The 14,917-nt window shown below is 37.5% G+C and overlaps 2 protein-coding genes across 2 annotated transcripts in view; both read left to right on the forward strand.

The window, feature by feature from the left end:
• Positions 1 to 123: 123 nt before the first annotated feature.
• On the forward strand, positions 124 to 4,502 carry LOC141902361 (uncharacterized). Its single transcript, XM_074790045.1, has 4 exons — positions 124 to 174; positions 652 to 766; positions 1,565 to 2,674; positions 3,358 to 4,502. Exons 3-4 carry the CDS (start codon positions 1,710 to 1,712, stop codon positions 3,623 to 3,625), a joined length of 1,233 nt encoding a protein of 410 aa, XP_074646146.1. The 5' UTR covers positions 124 to 174; positions 652 to 766; positions 1,565 to 1,709; the 3' UTR covers positions 3,626 to 4,502.
• A 2,159-nt stretch (positions 4,503 to 6,661) lies between these two features.
• Positions 6,662 to 14,917, forward strand: part of LOC141902070 (pre-rRNA-processing protein TSR1 homolog) — a 79,906-nt gene continuing 71,650 nt past the window's right edge. The window contains exons 1-10 of the mRNA XM_074789712.1: positions 6,662 to 6,773; positions 6,997 to 7,067; positions 9,336 to 9,422; positions 10,424 to 10,536; positions 11,047 to 11,242; positions 11,848 to 11,918; positions 12,283 to 12,442; positions 12,807 to 12,974; positions 13,463 to 13,613; positions 13,708 to 13,799. Coding sequence (XP_074645813.1) covers positions 6,662 to 6,773; positions 6,997 to 7,067; positions 9,336 to 9,422; positions 10,424 to 10,536; positions 11,047 to 11,242; positions 11,848 to 11,918; positions 12,283 to 12,442; positions 12,807 to 12,974; positions 13,463 to 13,613; positions 13,708 to 13,799 — 1,221 coding nt within the window. The remainder of the gene's footprint in view (positions 6,774 to 6,996; positions 7,068 to 9,335; positions 9,423 to 10,423; positions 10,537 to 11,046; positions 11,243 to 11,847; positions 11,919 to 12,282; positions 12,443 to 12,806; positions 12,975 to 13,462; positions 13,614 to 13,707; positions 13,800 to 14,917) is intronic.

The following is a 14,917-nucleotide window of genomic DNA, read 5'->3' on the forward strand; positions in this document are numbered from 1 at the left end:
AATTTGCTTTCATCGTTCATGTATTCATATTAATAACATATTATTTATAAATTGGAAAATTATGAATATTACTTTCTTTCTTCGAGGAGTAAGCGAGAAATTTAGTTAATCGTGGACCATTGCACGCATATCCAGTGGGACGCACAAGCGTCATTTGATAGATAGGAATTTGGCGTAAGTAGAATAAAACAATAGGTTGCTTTCGACAGCGTAGAGAAAAGTGGAATTTGGCAGAGAGTAATGAACTAATATTGGTGGCTGATTCAGGCCATATTTTCATGTTTCACTCTTTTGTTTTAACGCGGCGTTAAAACAAAAAATAAATCTGTTTTAACAAACGTGGCGTTAGAACAAATAGTCAACAATTAAAACAAAATCATTGGTGGATATTGAGGTTGTATCTTTTTCTAAATATGGTCCGAATCAGCCACATATCTGCATAGAGCGGAAAATGGAAATTAAACGTGATTTTTGTCACAATTATCACGCGAATTCAAAACAATGAAATTATCGATAAACGCTTAACAAACGAAACACTTCTGAAATCTACAGTTATCGGTAAAATCATGAAACGTAATCTGCTTTGCTCATTAATTATGAACGAACAGAGAACGCTTATTTTACTGAACCAGCTGTAACATCATTTTTCAGTTCAGCGATGATTTTCCAATAGCAGGTATTGTGAAATATATTTCTGACATGGGTATAAAACCGAAGTATGCAGCTTGCAGGTGCATGGTCGTCCGAAAACATGCCGGGTTAAATGGTAGGTATATATTATCATGTATATCATCAGCTGACTTTCTAAACAGCAAATTGTTAAATTACATGTATTTCAATTAATAGAATCATGGAATTAAGGTATTTCGAAATATTTGGTTGCATGCAAAACACGAGAAACGATATAACGAGATTGATTTACAGCCACGGTGGTCGTTTAGTGTAAACATCATTGAATCAACCACAAAACTCATGTGAATCCACTTCAACATCTAAATATGAATTCTAATGTCATTATTTATCGATTCAATTCACGACGTATGATTTATGTTTGCGGTAATACCAGGCCAATATGAGTCCAATAAATTGTAATGAACGTGTTCAATATTGTGTCATTTTACACAAATAGTGATATCATACTTTTGTCGTATCACTGGTCATTATCACCGGTCATACGCCCGGTTTAGCTGGTTCGAATGGGATTGAAAGACGCACACCCCTAGAAGGCAGGTCCACATTCAATCCGACGAACGCTGTCGCGTCGAAATGGCAAACCGTGAAAAAGCCTTTTACGACGAGATTTCGCATTTCCCATACCAAAACATTAAAATGAAACAGACATTCTTTCGTGCATTGAAATCTGTTACGTCGTACATTATGTTATTGAATACCTTTTCTAAAAGCCGTGGCGCCTGCCGAATATAGCTATTCTACGCATTGTTCTCACGACAGATTAATCATTACCGAATAACTTTTTAGACGTATCACAAATCATAGTTTATGACGCTCACTTTGTTGAGTAAAGATGTGTACTAGTAATTTGAATATGTCTCTTGCATTGTAGGTCAGCAACATGAATAGTTCTTCAAGTTGTGCTTCAGGCGTCGATAGTTGTGCGTGAATAAAAACGAATAGTGGATATAGATGGCAAAATATTCTCGAAAAAAAACGAGAATACTTTCCTTAACTTTCGTCGAATCCTTATCGAAATGTACGCATCATTTTACCGCGTATTACTATTGTTGGTTTATTTCGCAAATGGCGCTATGAGTCAATGTCCGAGGCAATGTAGATGTAATATGGTCTTAACTTGGATCGATTGTCGTGACTCAAGAATACTTAACATTTCTTCCAATTGGAGCATTTTTCGGACGGCAACATACTTGGATTTATCTCAGAATTTGATTTCGGATATTCGAGAATTCCCTCGCAATAAACTAGTCCACTTGGTGTTATTCAACAACTCTATTTCGACAATTGGCAATGGCTCGATGAAAAATGCCTCAAATTTGATGAATCTAAATCTTGGATATAACGACATCAGTACGCTGAATCGGGATGGTTTCGTCGGTTTATGGCAGCTGAAAATCTTAAGTTTAACGCATAACAAATTAAAAACTATCAGACAAATTGACCTTCATCACCTCGTACGTTTGGAAGATTTGGATCTGTCTCATAATATGATTAAATTCATCACTGAGCGTGCATTCATAAGGCTGCCTGAACTATCGATGCTGAACGTGTCTCACAACTATATTCATCGCCTTCATGATGATTGGTTCAACGAAAAATCGAATTTGAAAATGTTCAACATTTCGCATAATAAAATCGATACTTTGATCGGTCGACCGTTTCGTAATTTGCATAACTTGACGTCACTTGACCTGCGCTGCAATCACATCAACGGAATAACTAGAGACACGTTTGCGAAACAACGTCGCCTAGAGAACGTATATCTGCAGCATAATCGAATTTACAGCATCGAAGAAAATTCGTTCAATTCGTCATGGAAGCAATTATCAATAGTGGACGTTAGCGATAACTTGTTATCATTCCTACCGAAGAGGTTGTTACCGTGGTCCCGTTTAGACTACCTTAACTTGACCAATAATACCTGGACTTGCGACTGCGACGTGCTGTGGATGAAAGATCTTCCATCAACTGCTTATCTCGTGTAAGCGCATTTTATTTGCTTATTGCACATCAGTTACTATCACATCAATGCGAGCGGCGTTGGTGAGTGGTCAGAGCATTCGAATAGGAAGCCAGGTCGTGGGTCCGAGCCCCGTACAAAATTGTAGTGTCCCCGGGCAAGATAATTTTCCTCATTGCCTCCTTTTCACCCGGGATTAAATGGGTACGTGGTCTGAAAGATGACTCCTGAGCGGCTAGCAGCTGTTCGGATGGTACTTCTCCCAGAAATGACTGGAATATATATGGTTAGGGTTATAGGCTGGGTTGGGGGTAATAAGCGCTGTCCTCCAATGTATCACAGTCAAAAGGCGTTATTAAATTCAAATTAGTATTATTGCAAGCTTCCGAGATCAGTTTCGGTGGGTGACGGCCAATGATAAATGATTCTCATTTAGCTACAGAGAAATAAAATCAGAGAAGTTGTATAGGAAATGGCCTTCATTCCAATTCCAAGAACTGTTAAGCGATGGAAACCTTGCGCTTTGCAAACCAGACTACCTGTCAACGAAAATAAGAGTAGTTTGAAATCGATTGAAAACGAACTAGAAATTATTCTGATTTTGAGGGTAATTCGATACAACTGTTGTCAAATAGAAGTGTCCGAGAGTTTCCAATTAAAATTCAGATTAAAATGGCTAATTTCCAAATTATTGTTCATTTCAGTTGCTCCGCTCCGCGATATTTACGAGGTGTGCTTATCGTCGATGTTGAGAAACATTTGTATTGTTCGTCAATTGCCAGTTGGGTTCTGCTCGGAACACTCGTCCCGGTCAGCCTGATATTCGTTATCAGTACCGGCGCGATAGCACGTAGATACAAATGCCATCGGAAGCGGCGCGAAAATGCCAGTTCTTCGGTGAAATACGAGCAATACAGAAACGAAGGCGAGCAGACTGATTTCTTATTTTTACGTTCGTCTGCGATATTGTAAAAAGAATCCGATGTTGAAAAAAATATTTACTGAATAAAAAAACAAATAAGCCATACGATTTTTTCTAAGTCGAAATTTCGACGTTTTAAACTCGAAATTTTGGAATTTCGGAATTTCGGATATAAAGTCAACATTCCGAGATACCAAGTGAAAAGGTCGAGTTACTAAGTCAAAATGCGACTTAGTTGGTTAGTAAATCGAAATTTCGAGTTCAAAAGTCGAAATTAAGACTTTGTATAGATAACTAAGTCAAAATTTAAAGTAACTAAAGCCGAATTTTGAAAAAAAACATATGGCCACTATGCTCTTCCGTACATATATACATGTAAATGATTTTTTTGAATGTAGGTAAAGATGAAATGTCGCGGGAAAAACCGATTTTTTTATTGCCCACCTATAGAAATCGAATCGTGATATTATAATGGTATAATGATTTATAATAGATTCCTTCTTCAAACTGTATTTGTATCTTATCTTTACTGTCGATAAATACAAATATACACTGTATATCCTATAACTAGGAACCAGGAACCTGTTTTTTGCTCTGTGCAAATGTAATTTCTTTGTGGCGCAAACAATGTTATCGTAATTGAAAATTAATGGTTGGCTAATATCTTAAATGAGCAAATAGTTATTTGTGTTACATGTATATAGTGTAAAAAAAAACAAACGAAGTACATTCAAAACTCGTTTTAAGTTATTATGGGATAAGTCGTCAGTACAGAAATCGTCTTTTATTTTGAGTCCAATTTATATTTCCAATTCATCTATTGTGCAACTTCCAAGCTGTAAATGATATGCTGGTGCAGTTGTTTTTGCGAGAAAATTCACTGCATTGAAATGTAGTTTCCAAGCAATAAAGATGAAATCCTGAAGAATGGTGTATGTGTCTTTTTGTTGAAAATCATCTGCCTCATTTTCTAAAAACTCGCTTTTTTATTTTTCCAATATTTTACCGGCTTAAAGAAGGACGAAAATCAATGTAGCAAACGGAAAACTTTCATTTTACCGAATTGAACGGATTATCGGAGACTACTGTATCTATCAGATCTATTGTATGAATGAAGATATTTTTTGATTTAGACTTCTTATTCGTATATATATGTATCTCTAATTTCTAATATTTCTAATGTATGTGTATCTAAGCGCAGGTTAAGCCTTGTAGATCATCGATGGTCAGTTATTGTGTAAATGTAGGTTATACATTATATATATTTTGTATCAAAATCGAATATTTCGTATCTATCCAAAAGAATATGTCCCTCATTTTCTGATATGTATTTTTCGTTCGGATGGTGTGTCGTCAGAACCAGTCACCAATCGGGTCCGGCTCTATGAGCGAAACTTGACATGACCAAACTCCAGATTCCGGTTTAATAAACTGGTATCAACTCTAGCCCGGGTTGCTAACTCAATTCATTTTCAGTAAAGTTGACCCCCGGGTTAAGGTTAATATACCAGTCTATAAAGCTGGCCTCAGGACCCAGTTCCACAGTTGTGAGTTAACATGAGTTAAAGTTAGTTCATTTTCAGCGATTTAACCCAGAGTTAAATCTTAACTCGGTAGTGTGGAACTGGACCCAGGATTCTTTTTAGCCTCTCGGTTTGCGCAGGTCAGACCAACCGATCGACGATACCCAGAACGCCAGGCCGCATAACATCTTTAAGCCACGTGGGTCTATGGGCACAATCAGACGTAGCCCCACAGTAATTGGTGGTCAGGTATAATCAGCTACGATACCCACCCCCAACGTCAGCCTCAATAAGCTAGGCCTAAGTAATAACAGATCGACTTTTACGAAATGTGAGTGATTTTCTGACGAAGAAGACATGATTCAACCGTGAACTACTCTAAAACGAAGTTTAGAGTTTTAGATGATTCAACTAATGACATGTGGCAGCTGACTGTTGACACGACGTGAACGTGCAAACGAAATCAAAGCCTCATATTCTATAGCTTTTATTTAGCGAATTTCATCTAAATTGGGGCGTGGTCCATGCCAATGGATTCAGTAACGACGTCGTATATTTACAAGATCCCAATGAAACCTTACGGGCGCCGATTTACTATGTTTCTACGTCTTGTATTTGGTTTGGCCTCATTACGCAAGCATCCTGGGGACACAAGAAAAAAAATAGATATCTGATTTATGCATTGATAAGAAATTCGATGTATTTTTTGATCAGATATAATTCGTAAGAAACTGGATTAATTTTTCCCATTTCCAGCACGAAATGTACGTCTCGTCAGTAAATCAAAATCGTCATCAGATTGTATGAATTACGTAAGAAAAGGCCGGAATTCAAGTGTTTTTTTATGAGATTTAGAATTTACGAAAATCGATTTAGTGAATAAAATGATTTTTTCCCATTTACTTATAACTACCAATTTTCTTATTAAATCATTCCAAAGCGTGAAACCACTGCCGGTAGGGGGATCTTATCGAATTAAAATAATTCTTTTTATTTTCGAATTATGAAGCGGGTGTAGTTAAACACTATTAAGTGTTATTGTTTTTTTAAATGTTTATATAATTATTTTGTCATCGCTTTTTCAATAAATTTGGTATTTCGTCCTTTTTTCTCATCTTTTCTAATAAAAAATCAGGCCTTGAATATCATATTACTCGAAGGAAAATAAAGATTTTTGGAATGGAATTGAATTATGTCTATATCGGAAATATAGTTATTTATTGCTTTGTGACGTCAATTTGTGTTTTATCGGTGGTTTGTTGTTATTGTTTACATCTGACGTCATCGATAACTCATCTCGAGTGGTTTAAATCGGAATCAGCCGCGGTTAACTCCGCGGCCTTTTCCTTCAAATTGAATTCAATCAAATTTTGATTATTCACTTTATCGAATCAAACCTGTGACCTGTTGAACTGATTTTGTTTCATATATTAGTCGACAACAGGCATTATATGATAAACCCGGTTCCTTTGGGGACTGGTAAAACGTGAGCGAAAGAAATAGTCGCCCCGAAAAATAACAAACCCGACGCTGCATCATCCGAATGAACCATCCGTTACAGCAATGGCGGATTCTGGAAATGTAGCCCATCGGGCCGGCGCGTTCAAACAACAAAATAAAACCCATAAACATGGCAAACACCGCAGCAAAGGCATGCTCGAAAAGGGAAGGAAGGGTCAGTTCCTAGAGCGGTGGTCGGGGGTCACAAACTCCTGAACCGGCTTTGAAACGGTGTAATTTAAATCAAATCGACGCAATTGTGTCGTGCTATTTAGCGAACTCAAACGATAGATAATAAATTTTTGTTCGGGCCTTCTCTTTTACGCGTGTGAATTTTCACATTTACTCGTTGTTTTTTATTACTCTGGTTAATAGTCGTGTCTATCTTTCTCATTCAGGAAAAATTGGATTTAAATCGTTATCCAAGCGGCCTAAACATATTTTGACCAAACAAGATCGAAAAAATCAGGTAGAGATGTAGTTACCAGGTTACCTAAAATAGTAATTGTTGGTAGTAAGCTTTTTAGCCCACTTGGGACTTATGTCCCAGCGGGCTATTGCGTTCACTTTTCGTCCGTCCGTCCGTAGACGGAATCCAGTTATTTGGGAAGTTTTGAAGACCTTTCAAGGTAATGTCTTGATATTTGGTTTATACATGTATGTATCTACCCTAGACATATCTTAAGCCCAAAAACTGGCCCTGTCAGAATCAAGATGGCCAACTGGCAGCCATTGTTGTTCGCTAAAATCAGCACTTGTTACACGTTTTTGAACTTTTTGGGGGAAATTTTGAAGACGCCTTGATCAATTACCTTGATCTTTCATGTACATTTGAATAACAAAAATTGGGTCGATCAGACTCAAGATGGTCATCCTATGGCCTTTTTGGTGGCCAAAAATGTCAATTTTGGCCCGAATTCTGAGTCCTGTAGCTTCCTACTGGTTTGCAATTTCTCATTGCAATTGCTGATGGGTATTCTTTGGAAAGGGATATTTCATACCTGAGACAGGTATTTTTGATCAGCCAATTATGACGCAATTGGCGGCCATCTTGGTGTCAGTACTCCTTCTTAGGTGGGAAAAAGTTTTTCGACATTATATCGATACCTAAGCATATTTTCTTACGTTCTTCTTATGTTAATCCAAATTTATTAGGAATGAAGTCGAAGTAAATATTTTGCAAATGCAACATTTTTCGTGTAAACGCTACTTTGCCAATGGCTTTTATATATAATAAGATAAATAAGTAAAAATAATGATCAAATCATGGTATTAGGTTTTAGGTTAGGATTTTGATAGGGTTAGGGAATAGGGTTACGGTCTAAAGGGTCCAGAACAGAAGTTAGGGTTTAAAGGTCTAGGGTCTGTTTTACTAGAGATGGAGTTAGGTTAAGGTTGAGTGTTTGTATGTAGTCTGAATACCTGACATCGTTACGGTCCCCTACAACGTTGTTTGAGGAACAACGGCTAGATACTACACTAGCTTATAGGCCTATGTAATTAAAACTTTCAGAGTGATTCCATGAGCCGGTGGTCGATGCATGCCATATGCTGGCCCAGGTTCAAAAACTGCTCTGCTCTTTATTCTCAAACTCTCCACTTTCCTGGAAGCTGAGCCCCCAGCAGACATGGCTATGCATAGTGTAAATTAGCCAATCAGCACAAGCCATTGGCAAAATAGCATTTACAGGAATAATGCCGCCTTGGCAAAATATCACATGCCATTTTACTAATCTGTTTTTAGGAAGACAGTGGATATCGAGCTTACTCTGATTTATCCTGGTTAATGTTGTAATGCCAATAACTCATTCTGATGGCTGATTCACAATGCGCATAGATGACTTTCCGAAAAAGAGAAAATCAAATAGAAAATTCTGTATGCCTATTTGAACCCGAGCTAGCACATCGCTTACGCAACCCTTTCCTTCTTCTCACATGTGGGATTTCTGGTCTCAGTAGTTGACAGATTTTAGTTACAGATTTAGTTTATGTAATCACGGGTCTGATTAGATTTGATTATGAGCTATGCTTGTGCACTGGTAGGGTGTCTTATTGTAAATTAGGTGTAAGTAATTGATTTTGATAATTATGATATTCGGATGACCCGGGCAATGACTAGGTGTGTTTGATTGGGTTGACTGAGCTGACTAGTTGTCTCAATTCCCTGTTCGATTGATGAACTCAGGTCACCTCGGTCTAGAGTGATTTAGCCCTTTCTGAAGGTTGGTCGGGCAGACCGAACCAGTCAACTCGGTCGTTCAACTGTGCACACCTATTAATGAGCCCCCAAACCTCTACTTTAAGACCTAAAACTCCTTACTTTAAGACCTAAAACTCCTAACCATCCTAATCCTAATCATGAAAATGCAATTGTTATTTTCATCAGTATATATAATGTAGAGGGGTGACATAATGATTCCGCATCGGCATAATATCCACTGTCTCAATTAGCCCACTTGAGACTACGTCCCATTGGGCTATTCGTTCACTTTTCCTCTGTATCCATCCATATAACATAATCCAGTTATTTTGGCATGTCTTGAAGATGCTTCAATGAAGTGTCTTGATATTTCGTTCTTTTATCTGCCTCAGACAGATATGCAGCCCAAAAACTGGCCTGATCAGTTCAAGATGTTCACTGAAATCTGCGCTTGCTATGAATTTTTGAAATTTTTAAGGGAGAATTTGTAAAAGTGTCTTATTTATAAAATTGTTTTGCTTACCATTTTTCATGAAGTTGCACCAAGAAAGAAAACGAAAACGCGAAGAAGTTTTGGCTAAAAAACGTAATCGTGGAAGTGCTAATACTCCTCCTCATTTAGTGGTAGGTTATTACTGCAGTTCCTTTCGGATCTGGATGCAGAAGCAGATCTGATCAAGTGTCAATGGAAATGTGAACTTTTCCAGCAAATCTCCATTCCTTAACCAGAGTTGCCACTTCTGCGGATTTCTCCGGAATTCCGGATTTAAAAAAAATCCAATTTCATTTCCGGATTTTCGGGAGAAGTCAAATAACCACAAAAGAAAACATCGCGAAAAAAATAAAATCAATTCGGGATACGACCCTAAACATCAAAACGTAACGGCTCCGTAGAGGGTTCAAAAAAGCCGTATTGTGCTACCACGTAGTGGCAACGACCCCGCAGTACACGATTAAACCAAGATGACGGGACGATCGAAATCGACTGACGCTTCGTTTGTTTTTTGCTCTGGTTTATACATGAGCTGTATTTGACGGAACCAATCGCTATTTGAAAAAATGATCTATACACATTGTTGTTATTGACATATCTTGGAGTGAGTGAGTGTATAACCTTTGAGAAAATGCTTACTGAAAGTTTGAAGCGACAGATTTTCATTGGATTGTAATTGACAGACGTGAAAATTGATACACACTTCCGGTAATCAATGCGCCAGAACGCATCTTTTGGCGTTCTAATTTCAAAAATTTTCATCCAGACTTATTTTCCGGATTTTTAGCTTCACATAAGTGGCAACTCTGCTTAACTGAACATGGTCCTAAGAGCTTTCTAGGGTAACATTAGGCCTACTGAAGAGGCGTAGAAGCGTTTGCTCCAGTTTCATAAAAGTTCATTTTCAAAATAGATCTAATATCAATAGAGTGAAATAGATCGATTTATTGAAATTCAATCGATTCATGGCGACTTCCTTGTTAGATTACCTATAAATGGTTGTGTAATGATGGATTTAGGCTTCGGGTTCAGAATATGTCATTGATACAGGTAGATTAGTAAAGAATTCTATGTATTTTTGATGAGATGTAATTCGTGAGAAACAGCAAATGATTAAATTGTTCTATTCCAGGCTATAGTTGCCCTGTGTGATGGAATTGATGTCGATTTAGTTGTTCGAGGTTTGGATGAATGCGATGAAAATTTGCAAATCTCACAAAGTCCGACTGGACTTCATCATGTCAGGTAAAGGCCCTAACATTTTAATTTCCCAATTATTGATGGATAATCATCCATCCCTGTCATTTTTCGAACTTGGAATCTTAAGAAATCAGCCTTCTCATAAGTGGTTGGCTCTGTTTGGGCTAAGAACAAAAGGATGTCCAGCTTGAAATTTTTTAATATTTTTTGGTTGAAAAACAGCTAAAACATTGAATATAGTCACTGTTTCTGCACAAGAGAGCCAACTTCAAATATTTATCGTTGCCATGAGTTGAACTTTCAGTCAATATCTAAATTTGCATTGAAAATGCATGCTATACTCTATATATCTATATAGATATTGGAATTTTCACATCGTCATGAATTAACATATTTCATGGATGGCTTGAATAAGATTATCTCAGCGTATCCAGCAATTGTAGTATGAAATGTTTTAGACTAGCTTCACCTTCTTTATAACTTTATAGTTATCTACGTTACTGGATAAAACAAATTACGGTTGGCAATACCAGTTGTTTTACTTTTAATTTACAGCGTTGCTCGATTCAAAAAGAGATTCGCCTACTTAACTCCGAGATATGGTGATTTATATGCAATGTTAGACGCAGCTAAGTTAGCAGATTCGATGTTGTTTTTGCTGTCACCCACTGATGGCATAGATCAGTACGGAGAGTTCTGCTTGTCATGTTTGTTCGCCCAAGGTTTACCCGCGTCGTTACTGGCTGCTCAGGTATGTAGCCGGGTACCGGCGTTTTGGAAATCTGTTATTTCGGGTTTTCATGCTGTATGCAAGCAAGCTTTCCTTTTATTGTAGTAGGGCCCTTTGTGTACGAAGTGTTAGGTCTACTTATTTACGACATTATCCTTATGCACCTGACCAATGACATCGGAAGAATATGGATGTCTGAACTAAATCATTTTCAAACATTTTGAATTCGAACTTCTATAGTCAGTCAACTCATGATTTTCGGCCATATGATTATCTGCCACCCTCAGTTTTCTGCCCAGTATCTTCGAATTCCTGATTAGAAAAGTTCAGTTTGTAACCGATTATCAGATGTCAGATTATTTGAAACTGGAAGATTTTCTACGAAAAACGCTTGACTGTAGGTTAACCAGAGAAATGTTGTCATAACTTGTTTAAGCTTCCTGTGTCTGACTTAAAGCTAGTGGTTTTAATACATTTCTTATCATCTTGAGTATGCAAATATTACAGCCAGGTTAACAACTTTGGAAACAGAAATATATTTCACGTGGTTTAATGTAGATGAATGGACCCATCAGGCATTTGGCCACAATTGTATATTCCGCTTACATTTGTAATAATCATTTCAGGGAGTGAAGAACTTGCCCGCTAAAAAACAAAATGATGCCAAGAAATACTTACAAAAGTGCATTGAAAACTGGTATGTATTTATCTTGAAATATTCTCCCGAAAATGTCATTGATTCCTCATTCATGTTGATTAAGAAAAAGCTCTTAAGGGCGTGTTTTTGCAATACACGTAGATTGAGAAGGTAGCTAATCTATGTTTTAGGAAACTTAAACGTGCATTTGTTTTGACACGGGATTTATCCTAATTGGGCATTTTTTGATGTAAATAAATTAAGCAAATAGCTTATTTGTCCAGAGAGGTGATTTAACTGTTTCATTGTAATGTATATATTATCTGTGCACAATGATCAAATCGCCTGAGCTCACAAGACAGAAATAAATGATCACTCCACAGATCGGTGCGTTTAAGGTGTGATCCATGTTTGTTTATTGCAGGTTTCCACGTGAAAAAGTTCATTCGCTCGACAGCGAAGGAGATGACATGTTATTGATACGTTTGCTGGGCGAACAGAAGTTGATTCCCTTGCACATGCGCGAACACCGACCGAATCTGATCGCTGAACAAGTTGAATTCATTCCGAATTCAAACGAAGATGTAGGTTTTTAGACACACCAATTTCAAATAAGGGGGTTGATTCGCTATTGCGTCACTTGGCCCTGTAGATTATCAAATAATCCCCCTTGTCTTTGGTTGTACGGCAAGTCACCAGCACTGACCAGCATGCAAATGTGGATGTAGATGTTTATTTCAGGGCATTACCCCTTTTTTGGTACAGCCTTTAGGCTTGGGGATGTCCTTTCAATTATGTATGAACTGTGGACAACAAATACAACATTCATAAAATCTTGTACATATATTGATAGATAAATATGTATTATGTATTATTAATGTCATACGTAGCCTCTATGATCGAAGATTTCGTTCATCTTCATTTCGAACTTTCGTATTTCTTTTCTAGACCGAGAAGGGAACCGTGAAAATCACCGGCTATGTTCGCAGTCAGCCTCTTAGCGTTAACCGATTGGTTCATGTTCCCGGCTGGGGAGATTTCCAACTGTCGCAAATTGATTCGCCAAATGACCCGTACCCTTTGAATCCTCGCGTTGACAAGAAAAAGTCCAGTGAGGTTTGTAGCTTCAACTACTGCTAGTTTTGATCAGTCTTTCGATTATGACCATCTTGCATTCAACACACATTCGCGCAGGTTCTTCCCAGTTTCCACTACTAGTTATCTCGTAGTGTTGGCCATTTGCGCAAAATAGAGGAATGAGCTTTGGGAAATAAAGCACTTGGTCATCGCTACCTGCCAATAATACGAGAGTATCAATCCGTTGCCTTGAGTGTTCATAACTGTATCGCAAAGCGGTGATGATCATTTTATTTTTTATGAAATGTCTATGTCTGCTGGACTGTGGTGATGTCCTGAACACACGAGGGCCTTGACAAACAGAAATAGGAAGAATGCTAATAAGGCAGCAGATTAATACTCGGATAAGGACATGCTAATGATGCACTGAATGGGCGCTAGAGCGGTTTGAGAGATGAAAAAATCATTTCAATAAGGTAAGTCTTTTTTTTCTTTTTTTTTAACCATTTTATTCATTTGCTTTATAGGCTGAAGGTACCACCTCGATGGAAGAAGATATCAAGCTATTAGAAACGGCTGATCCTGTTCTTCAGGAATCGTTACAAAGCGAAGTTATACCCGATCCGATGGAAGGTGAACAAACGTGGCCGACCGAAGAGGAAATGGCCAGTGCCGAAGGTAAAAATGATCATTGATAATGGGGAAAACGGCTTTCAAATTATCCCGTAAAACGCATCTTCTTTTATTCTCCGTGCATCTCTCTGGGTTCTAGCTGAAAGTAAACAGAAAAAGAAAGTACATCTTGTACCTAAAGGAACATCGGAATATCAGGCAGCTTGGATTATCGATAAAACTGATGATCAGGTAAGTTGAAATTTATTTCACTGATGATTATCGGTACTCAAACGTTGCTTATATCCTACGAGCTACTACTTAAAGCATCCGGCACGGATAATCATTCACTCAGTATTTTCAACTGATCTCATTTGGTAGTTGGTAGACTGTAGGACAATTCCCAATGTATAGAATAAGAATACGAAATCTGCAGCTGATTTGAATGAACATTTCAGTGTGAACAGTTTGTTGTTCGATAGCTGCTCTGTAGACCATCTCGAGATGAGTTACACCAAGAGGACGTTTTATTGGTTTTACTGTCTTCAGAAGGATAGTATTTCTTGATGGCGCCATTTTTGGTTTACATGCACATATCCAATGGTGAATGAAAGAATGAATTTTAGTTTCATTGTATCCACAATATGTACAATACATGATATACATGAGTAGGAAAAATGACAAGAAGAGATGAGAAGTAACCAAAAAGTAACCAAAAAATATCAGAAAAAACATGAATTTTTGCTTATTCAATGTGCAATTCTTAGTATGTTCTTAGTTATGAAATGGTGAAATAGTCTACCAAAGAATATCCTCCAAATCACTGCTTTCAGAGCCATTCATCCTTTTCACTAGTGGTTGAGTCCATTTGGTGGAATTGGTTTTTGGCATTGGGCTACGAATATCTATTGTGAAAGCTTTGTTTCTAAATCGACATTTCCACTGTTTAGTGCATACGTTACTCAAAAAGTTACTCAAACAACGACCAGTACCATAAACAGACTTTATTCATGTTATAAATAACATCATTGAATCAAAATATTCACAGACTATTAAACAATCATCACCTGTACATGTATCACGTCCATATAAATCATTTTATAGTTACATAAAGCTGTATAAAGGAAGGGCGCTTCTCATCAGTTCACAATGAGATAAGTAAAGGAGCGAGAGTGCTTTCAGTTTTGATATCGAGCTCTTGAAATTTCATTGGGTTACAGAAACTAGGCTGGGGCCTAGAAAGCTCAACAGTGCCAACCCCAGATCAATAAAGGTCCACAATTTTTCAAAAATTATAAAATTTCATCGCCTGTTTTACACCCATTACTCATTTTAATGACAATCACAAGTCACTTGTGTATAACATCAAG

Source organism: Tubulanus polymorphus, chromosome 3 (assembly GCF_964204645.1).
Source record: "Tubulanus polymorphus chromosome 3, tnTubPoly1.2, whole genome shotgun sequence".
Classification (NCBI taxonomy): Eukaryota; Metazoa; Nemertea; class Palaeonemertea; order Tubulaniformes; family Tubulanidae; genus Tubulanus; species Tubulanus polymorphus.

Bases quoted from the DNA above. Each gene is read 5' to 3' on its own strand.
- LOC141902361 (XM_074790045.1), top strand. From the start codon at position 1,710: ATGTACGCATCATTTTACCGCGTATTACTATTGTTGGTTTATTTCGCA. The intron at 2,675-3,357 runs GTAAGCGCATTT...TGTTCATTTCAG, and splicing joins CCATCAACTGCTTATCTCGT to TTGCTCCGCTCCGCGATATT.